General features: G+C 39.1%; 1 protein-coding gene across 5 annotated transcripts in view; it reads left to right on the forward strand.

Annotated features, from left to right (window-relative positions):
• The window catches only part of nsmfb (NMDA receptor synaptonuclear signaling and neuronal migration factor b), a 124,751-nt gene that overhangs the window by 45,822 nt on the left and 58,141 nt on the right, over nucleotides 1–20,788 (forward strand). For 4 of the 5 annotated variants that reach the window (XR_005233288.1, XM_037976060.1, XM_037976059.1 and 1 more), the window contains 7 exons: nucleotides 5,967–6,035; nucleotides 11,978–12,030; nucleotides 14,754–14,843; nucleotides 15,495–15,622; nucleotides 17,292–17,372; nucleotides 19,323–19,356; nucleotides 19,602–19,672. Coding sequence is in view for 4 of the 5 variants with exons in the window: in XM_037976060.1 (XP_037831988.1) it covers nucleotides 5,967–6,035; nucleotides 11,978–12,030; nucleotides 14,754–14,843; nucleotides 15,495–15,622; nucleotides 17,292–17,372; nucleotides 19,323–19,356; nucleotides 19,602–19,672 (526 nt within the window). In the remaining variant the exon portion in view is untranslated. The remainder of the gene's footprint in view (nucleotides 1–5,966; nucleotides 6,036–11,977; nucleotides 12,031–14,753; nucleotides 14,844–15,494; nucleotides 15,623–17,291; nucleotides 17,373–19,322; nucleotides 19,357–19,601; nucleotides 19,673–20,788) is intronic. The other variant, XM_037976061.1, reaches the window with a different exon arrangement.

A 20,788-nucleotide genomic window follows, 5' to 3' on the forward strand; every position in this document is an offset into this window, starting at 1 on the left:
CCAGTGCCTCCACTCCTCTAGGGCTAGCTTAATGGCTAGAAGTTCCCGATTTCCCACGTCATAATTTTTCTCCGCGGTCGTAAGGCGGCGGGAGAAGTAGGCACAAGGATGGACCTTGTTGTCCTCGGAGGACCTTTGGGACAGGATGGCCCCTACCCCTGAGTCGGAAGCGTCTACTTCCAAGATAAACTGCAGTTCGGGGTTAGAATGACGTAGGATAGGAGCGGAGACGAAACGAGACTTTAACTCATCGAAAGCGGACTGGGCTTCGGTGGACCAAACAAAAGGTTGCTTCGTGGAGGTCAGCTGAGTGAGAGGAGTGGCTACTCTGCTATAGTCCTGAATAAAGCGCCTGTAAAAGTTTGCGAAACCAAGAAACCTCTGAAGCTGCCTGCGATCAGAAGGGATGGGCCAGTCAGCAACAGCCCTGATCTTCTCTGGGTCAGTTCGGTAATGGCCTTGCCCGAAGATGAAACCCAAGAAGCTGACTGTGGTGACGCTGAACTCACACTTTTCGGTTTTAACAAAAAGTTGATTCTGATATAACCTTTGAAGAACTGCTCGCACTTGGGCCCAGTGTTGTGCTGGATCCTGAGAATAGATTAGAATATCGTCAAGATATACAAAAACGGAAATGTTCAGAAAGTCACGTAGTACATCATTAATGAGGGATTGGAAAACTGCAGGTGCATTTGTGAGACCGAAAGGCATGACCAGGTATTCGAAGTGTCTGAGAGGGGTCTTAAACGCTGTTTTCCATTCGTCCCCCTCCCGCATCCTTACCAAATGGTAAGCATTATGGAGGTCCAACTTTGTAAAAATCTTGGCGGCATGAAGTTGTTTGACTGAATCGATTAACGAGAGTGGATATTTATTTTTAATCGTGATCTGATTTAACCCTCGGTAGTCGATACAGGGGCGCAGGCTCTTATCCTTCTTTTCCACAAAAAAGAAACCTGCGCCTACTGGAGACGTGGATGGCCGTATGATTCCAGATGCGAGTGAATCGTCAATATAGGTCTTCATCGAGTCACGTTCAGGGCCCGAGAGACAGAAACAGTCGACTAGCTGGTAAGGGTTCTCCAGGCCGTAACTCAATGGCACAGTCGTAAGGTCTGTGAGGTGGTAACGACAAGGCCCTAGCCTTACTGAAAACTGCCGCCAGATCGTGGTATTCAGTAGGCACCTTGGTGAGATCAGTCTTAACTTCGGACACATTCTTGTTGCTTGGGGATGGTAGCGCAGATTGCAGACAGTGTTGTAAACAAAAGGGGCTCCATGAGTCGATTCTTCTTTCCGTCCAGTTAATGATCGGATTGTGTCGCTGTAACCAAGGAAATCCTAAGATTAACTGTGAAGATGGGGCGGAAAACACTAGAAATTCAGCTGTCTCTCTGTGATTACCTGATGTGAGCAAATGAAGATGAGGAACTCTAAACTTGATTCGGGTGATGACCTGACCAGAAATATCCATAACAGGGAGAGGTGTGGATAATTGTACCGTCTTTAGCTGCAATTGTTGGACTAGATTGTCAGAAATAAGATTTTGTTCGGCACCGGAATCGATTAATGCATGTATAGGGAGCTTGATCTGCTGGTTAATAATGGTGGCATGGATGAATAATCAGGATCCGAGGGGTTGCGCAAGACTACCCCTAGTAAGACACTAGTACCCCCTGGTCACCTAGTGAGTCTGTCCTTTTAACTGTGGACACTTAGCCCGGAAATGATCTTTCCCTCCACAAAAAAAAATATTCCCTGGACTCTAAACGCCTAAGTTTCTCCTCAGGGGTGAGTCTAGCTCTTCCCACCTGCATGGGTTCACTCTCACTTTCTTTGGTTCCTGGCTCTATTCCAGCACTTCTGGTGCCTTGTTCCGACCTACTTGATCGACTATTTCTCTCTCGTTGTCTCTCCCGCAGACGGTTGTCTAATCTGATAGACAAGGTGATTAACTCATCTAGGGAGCGTGGTTCATCCCAACCAGCTAACTGATCCTTGATTGACACTTGAAGAGCATGAATAAAAACCCCTTTTAATGCGGGCTCATTCCACCTGGAGGTTGCGGCTAAGGTACGAAAATCAATAGCAAACTGAGCCACTGAACGCTGTCCTTGCCTAAGATTCCATAATTTCTGTGTTATTTCAATCTCATTGAAACGGGTGCCAAAAGTTTGCTCAAAATCTTCAATAAACTGGTCGAAAGGTGTTAGCCAAATAGCTCGAAAGCTATATTTGGCTTCAGCCCACTTTAGTGCCTTGTCCCGAAGTAACCCAATGATGTACGATATTTTAGATGCATCATCAATGAAAGACTGGGGAGCACGAGCAAAAACTAGCGAACATTGCAGCAAAAAAACAGCACACTTACCGATTTCACCGGCAAAATGTTCGGGAGTTGGCGACGGTACCTCACGGAAATGTCCGGAAGTGTGTACCGGAAGTGACGATGCAGTGGAAGCGGAAGAAGAAGTGGATTCAGCGGCGTGTGGAATTAACGATGAAAGTTTTTGGTGGATATCCTGAGTGAGAATAGTTAGTTGATCTAAACGACCGGTTTCAGACTGTTGTCTTTCACAAAGTGCATTTATCATTGATTCATGTCGGGCCAGCAAAGAAGCTGCTTCGGAGCCTTCGGTTCGGGGAGAGGTGTCCGCCATCTTGGACGCGATTCTCCAAACCCACATAAAACTTATCCAAAAAATTACCAGAAGCAATTAGAAGCGAAGGTAGATTTTAAACACTAAATCCTCACTTAGTTCTGGATCTGGAGTCGCTCAGGACAATTGTTTGGCTGGAGCATTCTGACAAGAACGCAGGGTAACTAGTCCGAGAGCGAGACCAAAACCAGACGCAGAGACAACAGCTGAAGGCTTAAATACTTGCAGTCCTCATTAACTGGATCTGGATCACCTGTGAAAAGAAGGGCAGGAGGAGCCGCCCCAAGACGGGGCTAAAACTCCAGATCCCTACACCCACAGGCAAGTGGCAACTGTGATGAGGCCACAAGGAAGTCAGCAGTCACAACCAAGTACAGAGAGTAAGGCAGGTCCTGAAGAGCCAGCTGAATGGTAAGAACAAAGTCTAAGCCATTGACATGTATGTGGTGCCAGTCATCAGGTATCCTGCTGGTATAATAATCTGGCCAAAGGAGGAGATAGAAGCCACTAACATCAAGACACAAAAGCTCCTTGCAATGCTCGGAGGGTTTCACTGGAAGTCTAGCATCCTTAGACTGAGATACACATAATAGAAGAATGTAAGATGCAGGCAGGCAAAGCATACATGGAATGCCATAACCAAGAGGCAGAAATAGTGTACATGAACATTTGTGCTGAGTTTGGACAGGAAATCCCACAGTCAAAATGGGAAGCTCCATCAAGGGTGGTGGAGAATGGCAGGGCTAAGATACTGTAGGACTTCCAAATCCAGACTGGCAAACAGGTGATGGTTAACCAACCAGACATTGTGGTGGTCGACAAGATACATCAAAAGCTGTGGTAATAGATGTAGCAGTCCCAAGCAACTGTAACATCAGGAAAGAGTACGCGAAGCATGAGAAGCTTGATAAAGACTATGGGCTGAAAGACAAAATAGAGAAGGTGTGGAAAGTCAAGGCCTCAGTGGTACCAATGGTCATCAGAGTGACCCCCAAACTGTAAGAGTGGCTCCAAGAGATCCTAAGAACCACCTCAGAGATCTCTGTCCAGAAAAGCACAGTCCTAGGAACAGCTAAGATACTGCGCAGAACCTTAAGCTCCCAGGACCTGAGCTTGGAGTGAAAGTGTAACCGTCCATGTGGAACAAATTGGGCGAGATGGAAGTTATATATATATATATGTATGTATATATGTTGCAGGTACCAGGGCTGGCGCCAGGGCAACAGATACTGAATTTCCTGAAAACAGGATAAAACGGATTGAAATGATGAGGCAGATGATAAAAGTTGTTTCACAAATCCTCCAAGAGTCTGTTCTGATTTATTAAACATTTTCCAACAGTATATCTTGCCTTTCTTACAAATAGTCATTGTGTCAATGTTGTTTTTCTTTGTCATGCTAGACAATATAATTATTTCTGTCATAAACAGTTTCTTTTAACCTGTTATTGCAAAGGTATACTTACATCACACACTTAAATCACAGAATAACTCCCATTTGTTATCCAGTATGCTCTTGCATAAAAAATATACATTTGTATTTTATTCTGCACATAAACATGCTCACAGAAAGACAGATACGGCTTCTTAGATTCAACTCAAGTAACCTGTTTATTTTATTTAGAACTTGCAAAGTGCCTCCCAATAACATTCAGAACCATTTTATCTTCTCAACTGATAGTCACTTAATCTTATGTGTACATAAATGAAACAATCGCATGCCTTCCTGAACCAGTTTAACATACGGCAGCTTCAAGCCTCAGCTAAACAATACAGCCGCCGCCATTTTCCCTCTCTGTGACGAAGAGTTTGGTTTTATAACAAACGGCAAATAAACCAAAAAAACCCCCCTCTGTACAAACTACTGTAAAGACATTAAATAAGTTCTTCACTGAGTTATGCTACGAAGTTAAGAACCTTATACACTTCACTAACCTGAAAACAGGATAAAACAGATTGAAATGATGAGGCAGACGACAAAAGTTGTGTTTCACAAATCCTCGAAGAGTCTGTTCTAAAGCCAGATGTCACATGCGCAAACAGACACTGAAGCATTTACACAACTTTACACTGCCTTCTTTTTTATCTCTATTTGTTTAACTTGGTGGTAAATGGAGTTTATCAGTTTTTACCAGCAGAGAAGAAGAGGCTCTTCATCGTTCAGAGAATTTGCTAATGGCAAGTTGTTGTGAGGAAACAGAGCGTGATGGGTTCATTAGATCAGCGGTTCCCAACCCTGGTCCTCGAGGAACACTATCTTGCATGTTTTAGTTGTTTCCCTGCTTTTCAGCAGGTCCTTTCTGTCTGCAGAAGCCTGTTAATCACTCCCTCATTCAAATCAGGTGTGTCAAAGCAGGGAAACAACTAAAACATGCAGGATAGTGTTCCTCGAGGACCAGGGTTGGGAATCACTGCATTAGATGATGTAATAGCAATGAGCAGTCAGACCAATGAAGGATTTTGGACAATAACCAGCATACAGACTTTATTGCTTGCAGTCCATTGTTTTGATTTTTAGAACCCATCAGCTGTCTGTCTGTCATTTAAAAGGAGAAGGCTTCTTTTCTGACAGAGGCTGTCACAGATGATTTTCATCATGTCTGACATATTGTCAGAGTAATTATTGAGCTCTCTGGGGGAGCTACACCCTCTACGTCCAACTCATATTATCCAGAGTATGAAATAATGAATATCAAGCATGTCAAGAGTGGTGGTATGACATGTCAATTGAAATGAAATAATTTCTCAAACATGGCAGTCCCTAATTCTTACCAGGAACTGAGAGGATAAATTATTGACTTTATTTCTTTGTTTGTGTCACAAACTCGGTGGGTGGGCAGGATCTTAGTTACTTCTTTGTTGTTTATTCTTGAAGTTTTTCATTTTGCTTTTTGGTACTAGTATGTGCTTGTGTGTGTTTGTGTGTTCATGAAAATAACATGTCTTCTGCCTCTGGTGAATAAAACTTTTTTTTTTGAGTAAACACCTCTGCAATTTTAACCAAACCCTCACTAATCCTTTTGGACCGAAAAGTTTTCACCCTGAAGACAATTTTTGCTTCCCATCCCAATGTGCTCCCCAATGTGTCTACTCTTTGTGCCTGAACCCAGTGAGACTCAATGGATCACTTTCTCTCTACTAGATACCATTTTAGATATCACTGGCAAAAACAGTAGTAAAAGCTTTTTTTATATTAAACTAGATCTGTTCATCTCTTGGATCTGATTGGGTTTAAAAACAATTCTAAGGGGTAGGTAAAACAAAACATCACAGAACAAAAGCACCTGACACTCTGACATCCTGGCAGGGTTTTCCGAGGCATTGCTGAGAGAAAGAGATGGAAAGGAGAGCAGGAGGCAGCTGCCATGATGGAGAGGTACTGTGTCCCAGCTGTCCTGTCCTGTCCTGTCCTGTCTGGTGATGAACTGTCTCTGTGACACTTACTGTGTTTCAGTGAAAAATCAACACTTTATCGCATATTTAAAAGCTGTTCACAAGAAGAACAATGAAAATATCTATAACAATAATAATAGCAATTTAAACACATTCACTCCTGAATCATACAGTTCTGTACAAGACACACAACACCAGATGCAGGTCATCAGCTGCATGGCCCTCAGAATAATAATAACAAAGGTAAGAGATGTAGTTTTATGAACCTTTTCAAAACTACACAAAAACAAAAAAAAAATCAACCACTCAGATATGAGTTATCTTTAAGAACCAAATTTATTTTATATTTTTGTATGAGCAGAGTTAGCAGCATCTAGCTCACAGCTGACCTGAAACAGGAACGCTAATGTCGGCCAGCCGCCCCTAAGTGAACCACCGCGCGTGAGAGAAAGGGCTGGCAGAGAACAGTTTATCCTCCAGCAGTCTAAGCTTATAGCAGCATAACTAAGGGATAGCTCTGGAAACCCAAGCCAACCGTAACTATAGAACAACAGAAATCTGCTTTTGGAATGCCACCAGACTTTTGGATGAAATAGTAAGTGTGTGTGCTCCACCCCCATGTCAACACACAGCTGATCAAAAAGCCGACTGTTCAGGATGCTGCTCTAATTAATAAACTTCTTCTTTCAATGTGCTGCGAAGACTGGGATTCCTTTGCATACCAATGTGTGTCTAAACAGTGATTCCACACAATATCCTTTCTTGCTGACTTGTCATTTATTTTTACAACTCTGCTGTTTCTGCTCATCATATCTGCTGCCCCATCACTCGTTCTGCCTTTACAGTTACTCCAGTCCAGCACACATCATCTGCTCGCCTGTTGTTTCAGTAGGAATAGTTAAGCAACATAAGTCCTCCATAAATTCTTTTTTCCACTTATACCGCATGTATACTGAGAAAGTTACTCAGTCTGAGACATCTGTTCTTTTATCCAGCTGATCTGAACAACACCTGCTGCTTTTAGTCTTGAAATAAACTACTCCTCAAGGCTGTCAGCAATATCATTAATCTTTTGGGAAATAGTATTGTCACTCAGAGGGATGCAATTCAGTTTCTCTACAGATTTTTTTTTTATAAAACAGAACCCAACTGTGGCTTTTTTCTAAGTATATGAGGAGACCTTTGTGCTGTACTCAATCTAAAAAGAAGAAATAAAGAAATAGTGACTTTTTAATGTAACAAATTGTTCAACTGTCTGTAGATTAGTTGGTTTCTGTTTAGTAGCTGTTGTTGTTGTGCTGTAAGCACTGCAGTGTCATGTTCATTAGATATGTCGTGGTTTGCTGCTGTGTATAGATGTCACTTTTTCACACCCTTCTTTGAACTCTGCTAACATTTGGATGATAAGCTTACGACCTCCTGGTCTATCATCAATTATGAGTGTGTTGTTTGCTCAATTTTCATTGAGCAAACTGTATTAACAGAGATAAAAGTCAAACTGTTCTTTCAAATAATTTTAGTTTAACTGATTTGTGTCATGATGGGTGGAGAATGAGGCAAACCCAGAGCGCAGACTCATTTTCAAAAAGGAAAAGAAACTAATTTATTTACAATAAACACAAAACAAAGGCTGACATGGCAGCAAAACTAAACATAACAGAAATCCAAAACTGAAACATAAGCAAACCTGAGACACAAGACGAGAGGGACAACCAGACAGCGCATGAAGCAACAATAAACCAGCAGTGAGTGGAGGAGATGACTGGGTTTTAAAACAGAGGGTAATTAGGTGAATTGGGCACAGGTGAGTGATAACAACTAGGATCAGGTGAAGATGGGCGTTAAGTTTCTTGCCAACCGCTATTAAACTCTATATGAAGAAGACGAAGATGGGCGTGTCAGGAAAAGAAGAGACTTACTGAGGAGAAGTGAATGATGTCAGGAAACAAAGACACAAGGAACAACAACTGGACTAAGACAAGGCTAACAAAGATAACCGAATAAAATAAACAATAAACTCAAACTGAAACATGAAGACAACAAAAGCAATAAACTTAATGCAGAAACACAAAGAAACCCCAAATCCTGAAAATTTGGGACTAAAGTATCAATTCTTACACTTCTAAAGTGAATTCTGCCTGATCAGAAGAACAGTTTATTCTTTCTTTGATAAATGTGATGGTGATTATCGTCTAGTGGATTTCACGTGTAATTATTTCTTTTATGTAACTTAATTGATAATGGGTCCCCAAGTGTCAGTACCAAGGGGCCACGAGGTCTTGTTTAGCTGAAATAAAACTGATTAAACTTGTGTGTGTGTGTGTGTGTGGGGGGGGGGATACTTTTCATTGTATGGAAATGTCTAGGAGAGATGGCAATGACGTTTTTGACTCGATCATTCAATGGCATTTTTGAGAGTTAGAAAATGTCTGAGGAATGGAGAAGTATGCTGGTGCTTATTTTTAAGAACCAGGGTGATTTACAGAGTTGTAGCAACTACAGGGGAATTAAGATGATGAGCCACATGACGAAGACCTGGGAGAGAGTTATGGAAGAGGTGACTATTTGTGAGCAGCAGTATGTTTTTATGCCAGGAAAATGCACCAGAGATGACATTTTTGCTTAGAGAGAAGACAGTTTGATGGAAGAGGAGGATTTGCTGTGGCGACCCCTGAAAAGGGAACAGCTGATAAAAAAAAAACAAGAAGTGACAATACAGGCATTATTACCCAGATTTTGATTTACTAACTGTATGTCATGACAAGAGGAAACAGAGGCGAACCCAGAACGCAAAATCATCTTAAAATAAGAACTGATTTAATAAAACAAACTATAACAAAAACTGAAGGCTGAATAGGCAGCAACAACAACTATAACTAATTTTTAAAAGGGCAAGGCAAGGCATGGAGAAACGAGAGACACAACAATGATCCAGCAGGGTGGTGGAGAAAATGACCAGGTTTTAAACACAGAGGAGAATTATGGGAAGTGGGCACAGGTGAGTGATTACAATGGAGGTGGAGATGGGTGTGGCAGACAAGCAGGGGCAGATAGAGGGGAAGTGAATAATGACTGAGGCACGAGGAACAAGACAGACAAGAAAACAAATGCAATATAAACCCAGAAGAAAACAAAACCCAATTCTTATACTATATGACTTATAGACAGACAGACAGACAGACAGACAGACAGACAGACAGACAGACAGACAGACAGACAGACAGACAGACAGACAGACAGACAGACAGACAGACAGACAGATAGATAGATAGATAGATAGATAGATAGATAGATAGATAGATAGATAGATAGATAGATAGATAGATAGATAGATAGATAGATAGATAGATAGAATAGTTCACAGTTGAAGTAAGGAAGGTGACATACTGTAACTGCAGATGCACATGTACTGCACAGAAAATTTGACTTTATAATCTTGCATGCAGGTGGAAGATATTAAAACAGTAACTAAAAACAACAGTATCTGACTGATGTCCTTCCACCTTCCCTTCCACTTCTGAACCAGCCCTCTATTTTAGGCTTTCATGATTCCTGCTGTCAAGACTGACATGTCAATAAATGTTGTTGTGGGGGGTCTGAAACTGCAGCCTGGATTAAAATATTGCTTTCATAGGATTTTGCTGTATATTTTTGGATAATGTTTTGATAGATCTCCTTGTTGTTATGTTAGAGTTGCACATAATAATAACTTTTGGTTTACTTTAAACTGGGTTAAAACCCTTTCTGTTACGATGTGTCAAAAGCAACTGGCCTACTTCACAGAAAATCTAGCTATAACAGGTCACAATGGTGGTTCTCATTAAAAATAATGAGCTGAAGAGCAGTGAGCCAGACACATCACATAGCACAAACTTGATCACACCAGCACATGCTTCACCTACACACAGATCTACCATCCAGGTTAACAAATGTGTTATGCATAAAAAGCTCAAGCAGGTCAGCACAAAAATCCCTCTTTTCTTCATATCTCTGTTACAACAGCTAACATTATATTGACTTGATTAAAAAGAAAGCCTGCTAGCTGCCCTGTTTTTCCACATGAGCGGGCCCAATTCACTTCAAGCTCAGGTCCTTTACCAGGCAGAGGACTGGTGGACTGGTGTAATCATAAGACTATGTACCAAGTACGGACTGGAAGTCCCACAGTCAAAGTGGGTGATTCCACCAAGGGTGGTGGAGAATAGCAGGGCTAAGATACTGTGGGACTTCCAGAAACAGACTGACAAGCAGGTGATGGCTAACCAACTGGACACTGTGGCGATAGATAAGATACAGAAGAAAGCAGTGGTGATAGATGTAGCAGTCCCAAGTGACTGTAACATCAGGAAGAAGGAGTGCGAGAAGCTCAAGAAATACCAAGAGCTGAAAGAGAAAATAGAGAAGCTGTGGCAAATCAAGGCCTCAGAGGTACCAGTGGTAATTGGAGCACTTGGTGCTGTGACCCCAAACTGGAAGAGGAACAACCTAAGAGATCTCTGAAGAACAACTAAACTACTGCACAGAACCCTTAAGCTCTCAGACCTCTGTTAGAGGACTTGATCTTGAGATGAAATGGGTGGAACTGTCTATGTGGAAAAATAGAAGGGACAGGTTTTTTTTTTAGTTATTTTATGTTCTTTTTTACAGTATGTTATGAATGGATTGAAACATACATTTGTACTGTACAACATTGAATATAATCAGATGAAAAATAAGTCAGTCAGAGCTGATCACCTTTTTCATCTAGAGGAAAACATGTTTTACTTGCCACAACAAAACATTGTGTATGTGTCAGGGAGAGACATCAGTGTAGTACACTGTGTAGGGCTGACATCAATCAGCCAGAAAATAGTTTTGTGTTTACCCACAGTACCTTGGCTTGTATTTAAAACATTGTGATTTTTGAAAGGCAAGCAAATTCAACAGCAATTTCATTGTTCATCTGGCATTATTGTTTTAAAACCAATGGAATGAGTAAAATGTCCATCAAACATTTTATGCATAACACAAAGCATCAACACTTAAGAATCTACACCATCATCCAACATGTCAACCTGTTCGTGTTATATAAATTAGCTTGTTTGCTTCCTGGATGCTGTGATGCATTATGAGAGCACACATTTGTACACAGCTCAGGCTGCTGGATTGCTTCATGTATGAACAAGTCAAGGAAGTCAAGTGTTCATTGTTTGGGAACAGAACAACAATGTGAAAAGGTTTTATTGATGGCTAGTTTTTCTTCGAGAATTGTTTGAAATAATCTTTGTTTTGCAACACTTCAACACAATGTGCTTTTGAAGCACTTTACTGTTTTACTGCAATTTAAAAAGAAAGTATGAGCACAAGGTCTATATTTACACCACATATCTGAATCAGACCAGTCATAATGGATTGTGAAAAGCAGTGTTTTTGATGTTTTTCTACCACTTGATGCCATTTAGGGCTGTTTTGTTATATATTTTCTCTTTTGTTTTATTCATTTTATGGTCTTTGGGTTTTTTTGTCCCTTTGTCTGTGTCAACAAATTGTTCAAGAAAGATTCCAAGACTCTTAAGGAAATAGCAGTTTGCTAGTTAGAGCTTGTAAACCCAATCACAAATTTTTCAATCTAGAAATCCAGTTTCCGAAGTTACCATACAGGCTTGAAATTATCATTCACTTGTTTATTTGTGTAAGCAGAAATGACTGGCACTTTATAAAAAAAACTAACTTTTTACAATATATCCTTATCCATAATCATCTGCACAAGACAGAAACTCAGGAAGGATTTTGGTCATTCAAAGATGACCAAAATCCTTTAAGGAAAAGAATAACATCTCTAGCTAGCTAAAGATTAAGTCATCTCTGCCTTTACTTTTTTACTTACATTCTCCAGGTTTATTACCCACTTTTCTTGTGTCCTTAATCCTTTTCTTTACATGTTAGAAATTTTCGCAAACATCTCAAGATGGTTGGCAGCCGCAAGATGAAGGTCCAGAGTAAGTACTTAAATATCTCTGTTTGCATGCATGTCTGCTGATGTCAGTACATTTTACAGTTGTACATGATGGATGGTGCACTCCATAACTTTAGAAAACATCATCTGGTTTAATTCATACTTTCTGCCTGAAACAGCAGGATATTTCATGTTTAGATAACAGAAAATACCCAATGAATGAAAACTATTTCTTTTCTGATGGTTCTTTGATCAGTCAACGCTAGACTGGTTAGCAGTTGTACGTCTTCTATTGTGTATTTTACTCTGCATATTATGAAATCACAAGACAAAAGGATTTTAATAAAGTTGTGCTAATCTATGCTGCAGTCTAGCTGGTCTTGACAGCAGTTTGTGGTCTAAAACTTTACCTCTACTTGTTTTTTCTAGATGGTTTAATTTTCTAAAACACTTAAATAAAAACATTTTAAATTATGAAATGTAAATTCCTTGTATGGTACAGACGTTAAAAAAACAACAGGACTGAGTTTGCATAAAGTTAGTCTTTCAGTTTATTGTTTACTTCTAACTAATATACAGTGGGTTGCTACAATTGGTATTCTCTTTGTCATGTTGCCTTAAAACCTGGAATTTAAAAAGATTTTGTATTTGACAATTTTTCATGGACCTCTAAAAACAGTCCAGACTATTGATTTTAAATATGGGTGGGGAGGACATTTGAAAAAATTTCAAAATACTATGTATAAAATTGTAGTGTGGTGCATTCATATGTATTCACCCTCTTTCCTTTGAAGTTCCAACAGATACCTTCAGAACCCACATAATAACTTAAATAAGATCAACCTGTGAGTGATATAAGTGTAAATGATTGCAGTGTGTATACTATATATATATATAATATCTGTCTCTATACCAAGGGTCCACCTTCCACCTACCTAAACACACTGCTGAAGTAAACCTCTAATTGTTTAATGAAAACAAGTTGTCAGACAGACCTCAGTCAAGCTGAGACTCTGGTTTGATTTAAAGACTGTTGGACACAAGCAGTATCCATCCAACTTGAAGGAGCTGCAGCAGTTTGGTCATGAATCCAAAAAGTTAAAAAAGAAGAGATTTCACTACAGAACCAAAGGAGGAATCAAAGGGAATGAAGGAAGCCATTTACGTCAAACAAGAAAAAACAACTTTAAACAGAGAAGGAAGTCTCAGACTTCAGCTTTCTAAAACTTACAATGGAGCACCTTCATACCCAGTCAGTTTCCCTTTAATTTGCACCTTCATGCATGTGATCAAACTTGTGAACCAGGCAAAGAAACCCTTAATGATCCTTTTGTGGAAGAGGAGTGAGATTAATTGGTATGTGAATTTAGTTCCCATAAAAAAAGCATCTCATGCAGTTTAAAGCTTGGAACTTCACACTCTCAAGTTTTAGTTTTGTCATGTCCTAGATGACTGAGAATTTACATCATATGTTTGGTCATAAAGATTAAACAAAGATTTTTGGTTAGATAGACCAAGATCATGAGGACAGACTAGAAGAAACCTAATGCTAGAACTTCACTGCAAAAACACAAAATCTTACTGTTTTTGGTCTAGTTTCTCATGCAAATATCTTAGTACACTTTAAATAAGACAAAACTAACTTATGTTAAGGATTGATTAGTTCCCAATCCTTTCAGTTTTTTTTTAGAAAAGGGTCTGCACAGGAGACAAACCTTTAAAGCATTAACAAAATTGATTAAGAATTACATGATTACCCACCAAGCAGATTTGCAAATCTGGAGATGTTAACTATGACAGCATCAGGCTTCCTCTAGCAATGTCTGACTAGTATTCTATTTCTTTGGTATTTGATGCCCAGACCTCCTTGCATTAATTCTGATTAACCCAAGGCCTGGTTCGGCCTCACTATCTCATGACCTGCCCTATTTCCTTAACCTTTAGTGGATAAGGAAATATAACTTAGTCTCCCTCATGCTTATCACCCACACCGCAATAAATAAAGAAGGTCATTACATGTACACCCATAGCGTGATCAGACCCCTGCCACATAAGCCCTTAAATAAATAAAAAAATACATATGATTCACTATATAAACTAATAAGAATGTAAAAATGATTCACATCTCTTCAATTACAAGTAACTTTTTAGCACAATATAGGAGCTTGTTTTAAGTCAATAATTCCTTAATATAAATTAAAATGTACTAATTAAAAGTGAAATAATCTGCCAGTGGAACAAGACATTTTCCCAAATTATTAATTTAATTAAATAAATTAATTTATAATAACTAATGTTAATTTTGTCTTATTTCAAGTGTACTAAGATATTTGTACTAGAAACTAGACCAAAATTACTTAGTAAGATTTTGTGTTTTTGCAGTGTTCTGCAAAAGTGTTGATTTTGAATTTGGGTGGGAGGTGGTTGCATATGAAGTTCTTGTCTGATTTATTTATTATATTTTGCATAATCCAAATGGATGTTATGCTGTGTTAAATAAAATATACAAATTTCTCAAACGTTTGACTAAATTTCAGTTCAGTTCATAAATTTCAAAAATAAATTATTTTGGACAAAAGCAGTCTTGAAATTCTTATTGTTTTGACGTCATTGAATATTATTAATCGTCAGTGTCAAAATATGGTATTAAAGTCATTATATAGGAGATTTATTCACTTTAGAGCTTCTGATCCAGCAGGCCCTAAGTCACTTGGGTTGATTATCACTTACAGTGTCTGAGTGACTGTTTCACCTCTAACCCATCAGCCTTCGTTAACCGTCGAGCCAAAAGCTTCAGCCGCTCATGGAGTGACCCCACCCCTGTCAAGCCTGATTCTACTCATGACTCCAGAAGCAGTGAGTCTACACCACCTCAGACGCTCCCATAAGAAACAAGACCTCTGTCTTCATATAGTAGAGATGTACAAACAATCATGCATCACAGCAGAGCACATATACTGCAGATGTACCTACACCCACAAATGTAAACATGTGCATTCACAATTTGAACTTCCAGACATACACAAACACATAGTTTAACACTACTGTCAGATACTCACTATCATGTGTCTGTGTCTCTGATTTATTTCTCTGCGTCTCGGGTTTATCTCTCTGTGTCTTTTTTATCTGTTCATGTCTCTGGTTTATCTGTTCTCTGGTTTATTTGTTTCTGTCTCTGGTTTATCTCTCTGTAGCTCTGGTTTAGTTTTTGTATGTCTCTGAGTTTGTCTCTTTTCCAGTTCTGGTTTGTTGCCACTCATACACACAGATGTTCTCATCTGACAGCCTGTTGTCCATCTGCCTGGTGCTTCAAATTGTTTCTGTTTGCGGCTGCTGGTATTGTGTTGCTTTGTGTCGTCTGCTTTTTTGGTTTGGACCTCTGTCTCTTCCTTCTGTACTGGAAGAAGTAGGTAACAGGTGCAGTGCTTTTAAAAGGAGCACCCTTATGTCTGATGAAGTTTGTTTTGCGTTCTTTCATCTAGCCCTTTCTTCCTGTGTGTGAGCCAGGTGGTGAGCTTCAGACCTCCTCAGGCATATTTGATGAAGTATTGGATGAGGATGTCGACTGGGAGGAGGAGAGGGAGATGGAGAGAGCAGCTTGTGAAGGAGAGGACTTCATCCCACCAAAAATCATGGTGAGAAGGCCTGAAATAAACATTCAGATTTTTTCTCACACTCATTAAATATTCAAACTCAAATCCAAAGTCAGAGAATGTTATAACTGTTCTGAAATTCAAAATAAAAGAGTCTATGCTTCTGACATTTATTTTGAAATTTATCTTATTGTAAACAATATGGACACTTGATATTTCAAATGTAATTTGATTTGTTTATTTACCTTCAAGTCTACATCACATTCAGCTCAATTCAAATAGCTTTTAGAAAGAACAAAAACATTTCAAAGGTCTACTAAATAAAAATGCAAATACAAAGTAAAACATTTCTGCAGAAATATTAAAGATTGCCTGAAACTCCAGCAAGCATCCTCTTTTTTTATTGTAAAGCCCAACTCTTCCTTTTGTATTTTTCTAATTTATGACCTCTTCCTCAACCTTTAACTTTTTTTTTGCGATTCAAGCCCGCTGAGGCAAGGGAATACGGCTGCAAAGTAGTGGCCTTTTTTTAGCCATTTTTTTTTTTCCATAAATAAAACTTACACTGCAGCCCAAACCGCAAAGAGGTTTATGATTATATTTACACTGTGGCAACCGGGGCTTGCGTATGCCCCTCACAAAATTGATCAGAAATGTCCACTCATAAGGAGCGCTATCATTGGCAGCTTTTCATTTTGTCAAGTTACTTCTAAGCTGTAAGTTACACAACTTAGTCCATTATTTCTATGCGTTTCCTGCACTGTCCTGATTGACATGGTACAGGCCACACCCATTTACACCTAAACAAACTTACCATGGTAAATATATAGATAGCAATCTGAATATAAATTGTAAAAAAGAAAAGGAATTTCTTTCTAAAATGTGCATGTTATCCCTGCACAAGTAATTGTAGCAAGCAAGCTAAAACAAGCTAAAAAAATATAACAAAATCAAAACTCTCATAGATTTTGAGTTAGGAAAAAAAAAGTAGGCTGTTATATAGGAGTTAATAAATACATGCATCAACCTATCGGTGGTGCTACTATTACGGTTGAAACATTTTGATGTATAACCATACCTGCAAGTTCTTTTTTTAACTTAATTGCTGAAGGTTACTTTTACTACATATGAGTTTGCATTAAATATATAACGCTATACAAATTAGCTAAATATTCAACAATTTTAAATTAAATTAATTATCTCCTTCAAGGGTTCAAACCAGATCGGCACAAAACTTCTTCTATAACATCTCAAGTAGTAGCTTAAAAAAAAGTTATTCAGGAAAGTTTCTTTTCTGACAGTGTTTTCTGTTTTCTGCTGGCAGTTTTTGATTTTTATCATTCCTGAGCAGCTCCCCTGTTTGCTCAGTCACACACACCTGTAAATCATTTGTAATGACTTCAGCTGCTATGACTCACTAATCAGCCCTTCTAGCAAATAAAAACTCATTGTTTTCTATCCCTCACTGTCAGATACTCATATATAAACCTAGAGTATTCTAAGCCTAAAATATTAGAAGGAATATATTTTATTGAATGAAAGAAATGAAGTGTTTTAGACAATGTTTAGACTCTCTTTGTGTTCCTACTGTAAGACTCTTTTATTGTCTGTTATTTTTACATTTACATTGTAAGAATCAATGTTGTATGTACTGCATCATAAGTAAAGTTGGATGTAACAGTTCCTGCACATGTTACCCTCTATTCCACAGCTGATTTCCTCCAAGGTACCGAAAGCTGAATATGTTCCTAATATCATCCTCAGGGACGACTCTATTATTCCTATTCTATATGTGAGTAGCAACCATTGGCTTACCATGTGCTCTACAACGAATGCAACCTGACAAGACTGCTGGCTGATATTCATGTTTTATTATGTTATTCCTGTGTTTTAACCAACTAAAATAATAGGTCTGCCAATCAACATTGCCTGTTCCCACCACAACAGAAAACATTTCACTCAAGTTACAAGGTTATGTTGGCCATATAAAATGCTATAAAAAATAATGTTTTATTGTAGCAAGCTCTTTGAATGACCTCCATTTTGAGAAATAGAGTTTTGATTCTGACAAGTTTTATTTCTTATCACATGTCAGACTGACAGGACGGATGTACCAATACTGAATACAGCAAAGACTAAATGCATCGCTGCCGTCTTCAAACACCAGTCAAAAATTTATTCATGCAAATGCTATTTTATACACCTTTGCACTGCCATCAATTGTGCATTTACTGTTATTCACATGGAATTCTGTGGTCATTTACAAGTCCAAATAGCATCATCAACAGCAACTAGCTGTATCACTTCTGGTGCAGTGTGAGGTTTTTTTTATATGGGAATAACCCTTCTCCAAGTAAAGGCCACAAGAACATGCTTATGTAATCATTAGGTGATGGTTACATACTCATTACCTACACTTTTCAACTTACCCCTTACTCCCTACTTCACTATCTTAGTATCTTAGTAATTTTTATGTTGGCTGTTAGCGGGCCTTGGTACTTTAGTTAGACTCTTGGTACTTTTAGTTACCTTATTTATCTTAGTAATTATTATGATGGCTGTTAGAGGGCCTCTGGTGCTTTTAGTCATGTTGTACCCTTAGCTTAGCATTGTCATGTTTCAGTTTATGTTAGCTTATTTAGCCTTTCTGTACATTTAATTTATTTTAGTTTATCTTAGCTCATATTTTGACTGTCTTAGCCTAATTGTTGTTTAGTTCAGCTTTAACTTCATCATGATTTTATTTAGATTATTTTAGCTATTATTTTGACTGTTTTAGCTCATGTTTTAGATATGTTTAGTTTCATGATTTCATTTAGATTATACATGATTGATCTATATTTGATTATGTTTCTATGATGTTTGCTGTACCTCTGTATTTGATTGTACCTGCTGTATTTGATTATGTACCCGATTGTTGTTTCTGTGTTGTAAAGCACTTTGAATCGCCTTGTTGCTGAAAAGTGCTATATAAATAAATTTCGCTTCACTTCACTTTACTTACCCAACTCATGAGGTTCACTCATTAAAAGGTCAGCTAACCTTTACCTAAAGATGACCTAAAAAGTGTAAGTTTTGAGTAGGTAACCATCCCCTGATGATGAGGTGATAAAATAAAAGGTGCTGTCTGTCTGAAATCTTTTTTTTCAAATTGGGTTCACTCAGACTAGCTGTTATTAGCTTGTCAGTTGTGCTGAGCTAAACCTTTTCAATTCATGCTAATATTTAAACCATACCATCGCTGTCAATTTTGCATTAAATGGTAATTCTGGCAATAAAAAAAATTATATTCCTCTAGGAAGTGCTCCAGGCTACACTGAAAGTGCTACAGTTACCTGCTGCTGCTTTTTTGCACTTGCAAATAACCACAGAATTCCATGTAAATAACAACGTAATGTGAGACTGATGGTGATGTGAAAACGTAAAGACAAATTTTTCTGTTAATGTGCTCAGATGAAATATTTGCTGTATAACAGCTGGTATTGTTTCCTAAACTTAAGCAGAATATATACCAGAAGCCTGTATCTCCCTTAAACCACAGCCAATAGGCACTTCAGTTTTGGTCACAGCACAGATGAAAGCAAACACATAATCATCCATCCAACAAAAGGCAGCGCAATATGTTCACTTCATGGTTTCAGTCCAACTGGCATCAGTTTTAAATGGTGCACAGAGGAATAAATGGTTTGTTTTTTTGTTGTTGAAAAAACTAATGTTTCCATTTTTTTAATCCTATTTAAAGGACCATGAACATGCTACATTTGATGACATTCTCGGTGAGTGATTTTTTTTTAAAATATTGACACAGCTAAAGTGAAAATTTATCTGGTTGTAACTATGGCGAATGTGAGGTTGGAATCATTTTCAACAGAGATGACTCATTGTTTTTCTGTGTGACTCTACCGAGGGACAGCCAATTTATGTTTGTCACCATGAAAGCTGAGTGGGAAAAGTGACACCTCTCTTTCTCCCTCCCTCACCCTTCTCTCGCTGACACCCCCCATCAACACCACCACCCCAGAGGACATGGAGAAGAAGCTTACTGCCTACAGAAAAGGCTGTAAAATCTGGAAAATGCTCATTTTCTGCCAGGTAAATGACAGCAGAGACATACTGGAGAAATATTATTACATTGTGGCATCATGTTTTGCTTTATATTAGCCTTCTTGTGGTCTTCGTGTCATATTGACCCAAAATTACAAGTGCTTCTCTACCTCTCTCTCTCTCTCTTTTTTTGAGCTCTTCAGGAGGGTTATTGTTGCAGTAAGTCAGGTTAGCTTTGTAACTAGCAACACAAACAGAAGGACAACTGAAATCAGATGATTGAGTTACAGGTTAGTTTGGAGAAATAAAGTTAAGTGTTGACATAACTGATAAGCTAATATCTGGTCCGAATGAGACAACACTTGTCTTAAATAAAATTAATTCTGTAAAATTCCATTTAATCCTTTACATTACCATCAATTTTCATCCATCCGTTATCTGCCACTTTTTACGAAGTTGGATCACGAGGGCAGCAGCTTAAGTAGGGAAGCCAGACATCTCTTTCAAACCTCCACTTTCCATCTCTTCTGGGAGGATTCCAAGGATTCCAAGGCATTTCCAGGCCAGCTGAGAAACAGTCTCTCCAGTATGTCCTGTGTATTCCCCAGAGGCTCCTCCCAGTTGGACATGCCCATCTGGTATCCTTACCAGATGCCCTAACCCGGGGGTCGGCAACCCGCGGCTCTAGAGCCGCATGCGGCTCTTTGGTGCTGCCCTAGCGGCTCCCTGGAGCTTTTTCAAAAATGTTTGAAAATGGAAAAGATGGGGGAGAGAAATATATTTTATGTTTTAATATATGCCTTTTTCACACGGACCCTAATTCAGAAGTCCCGCTCTACTCGGCTCGGCTCGATAAAGAATGCATCGCGTTCACACCGGCCTGTTTGGTTGGTAGCAGAGGAACGCCTCCTCGTGTTGCGGGGTCGGGGCCGCAGCGCGCGGGGGGGGGGCTCCCGAAACTTAGCGCAAGTTGTGTAAACAAAGAAAGCGCTATGGACAACGTTGGCCCTGTGTTGTTGCTGTTTTTTAAACTTATGGGGATTCTCCTGAGACTTCAGGAAGAGAAGCGCAGTGGAAGAAATGCTCTGGATGCCGCGATTGTTGCGCGGAGTAGGACAGCTGGTATCCGCCGGAGATTCCAGGCTTTACAGCGCCTTCAGCTGG

This window comes from Kryptolebias marmoratus, linkage group LG1, assembly GCF_001649575.2.
Source record: "Kryptolebias marmoratus isolate JLee-2015 linkage group LG1, ASM164957v2, whole genome shotgun sequence".
Lineage (NCBI taxonomy): Eukaryota > Metazoa > Chordata > Actinopteri > Cyprinodontiformes > Rivulidae > Kryptolebias > Kryptolebias marmoratus.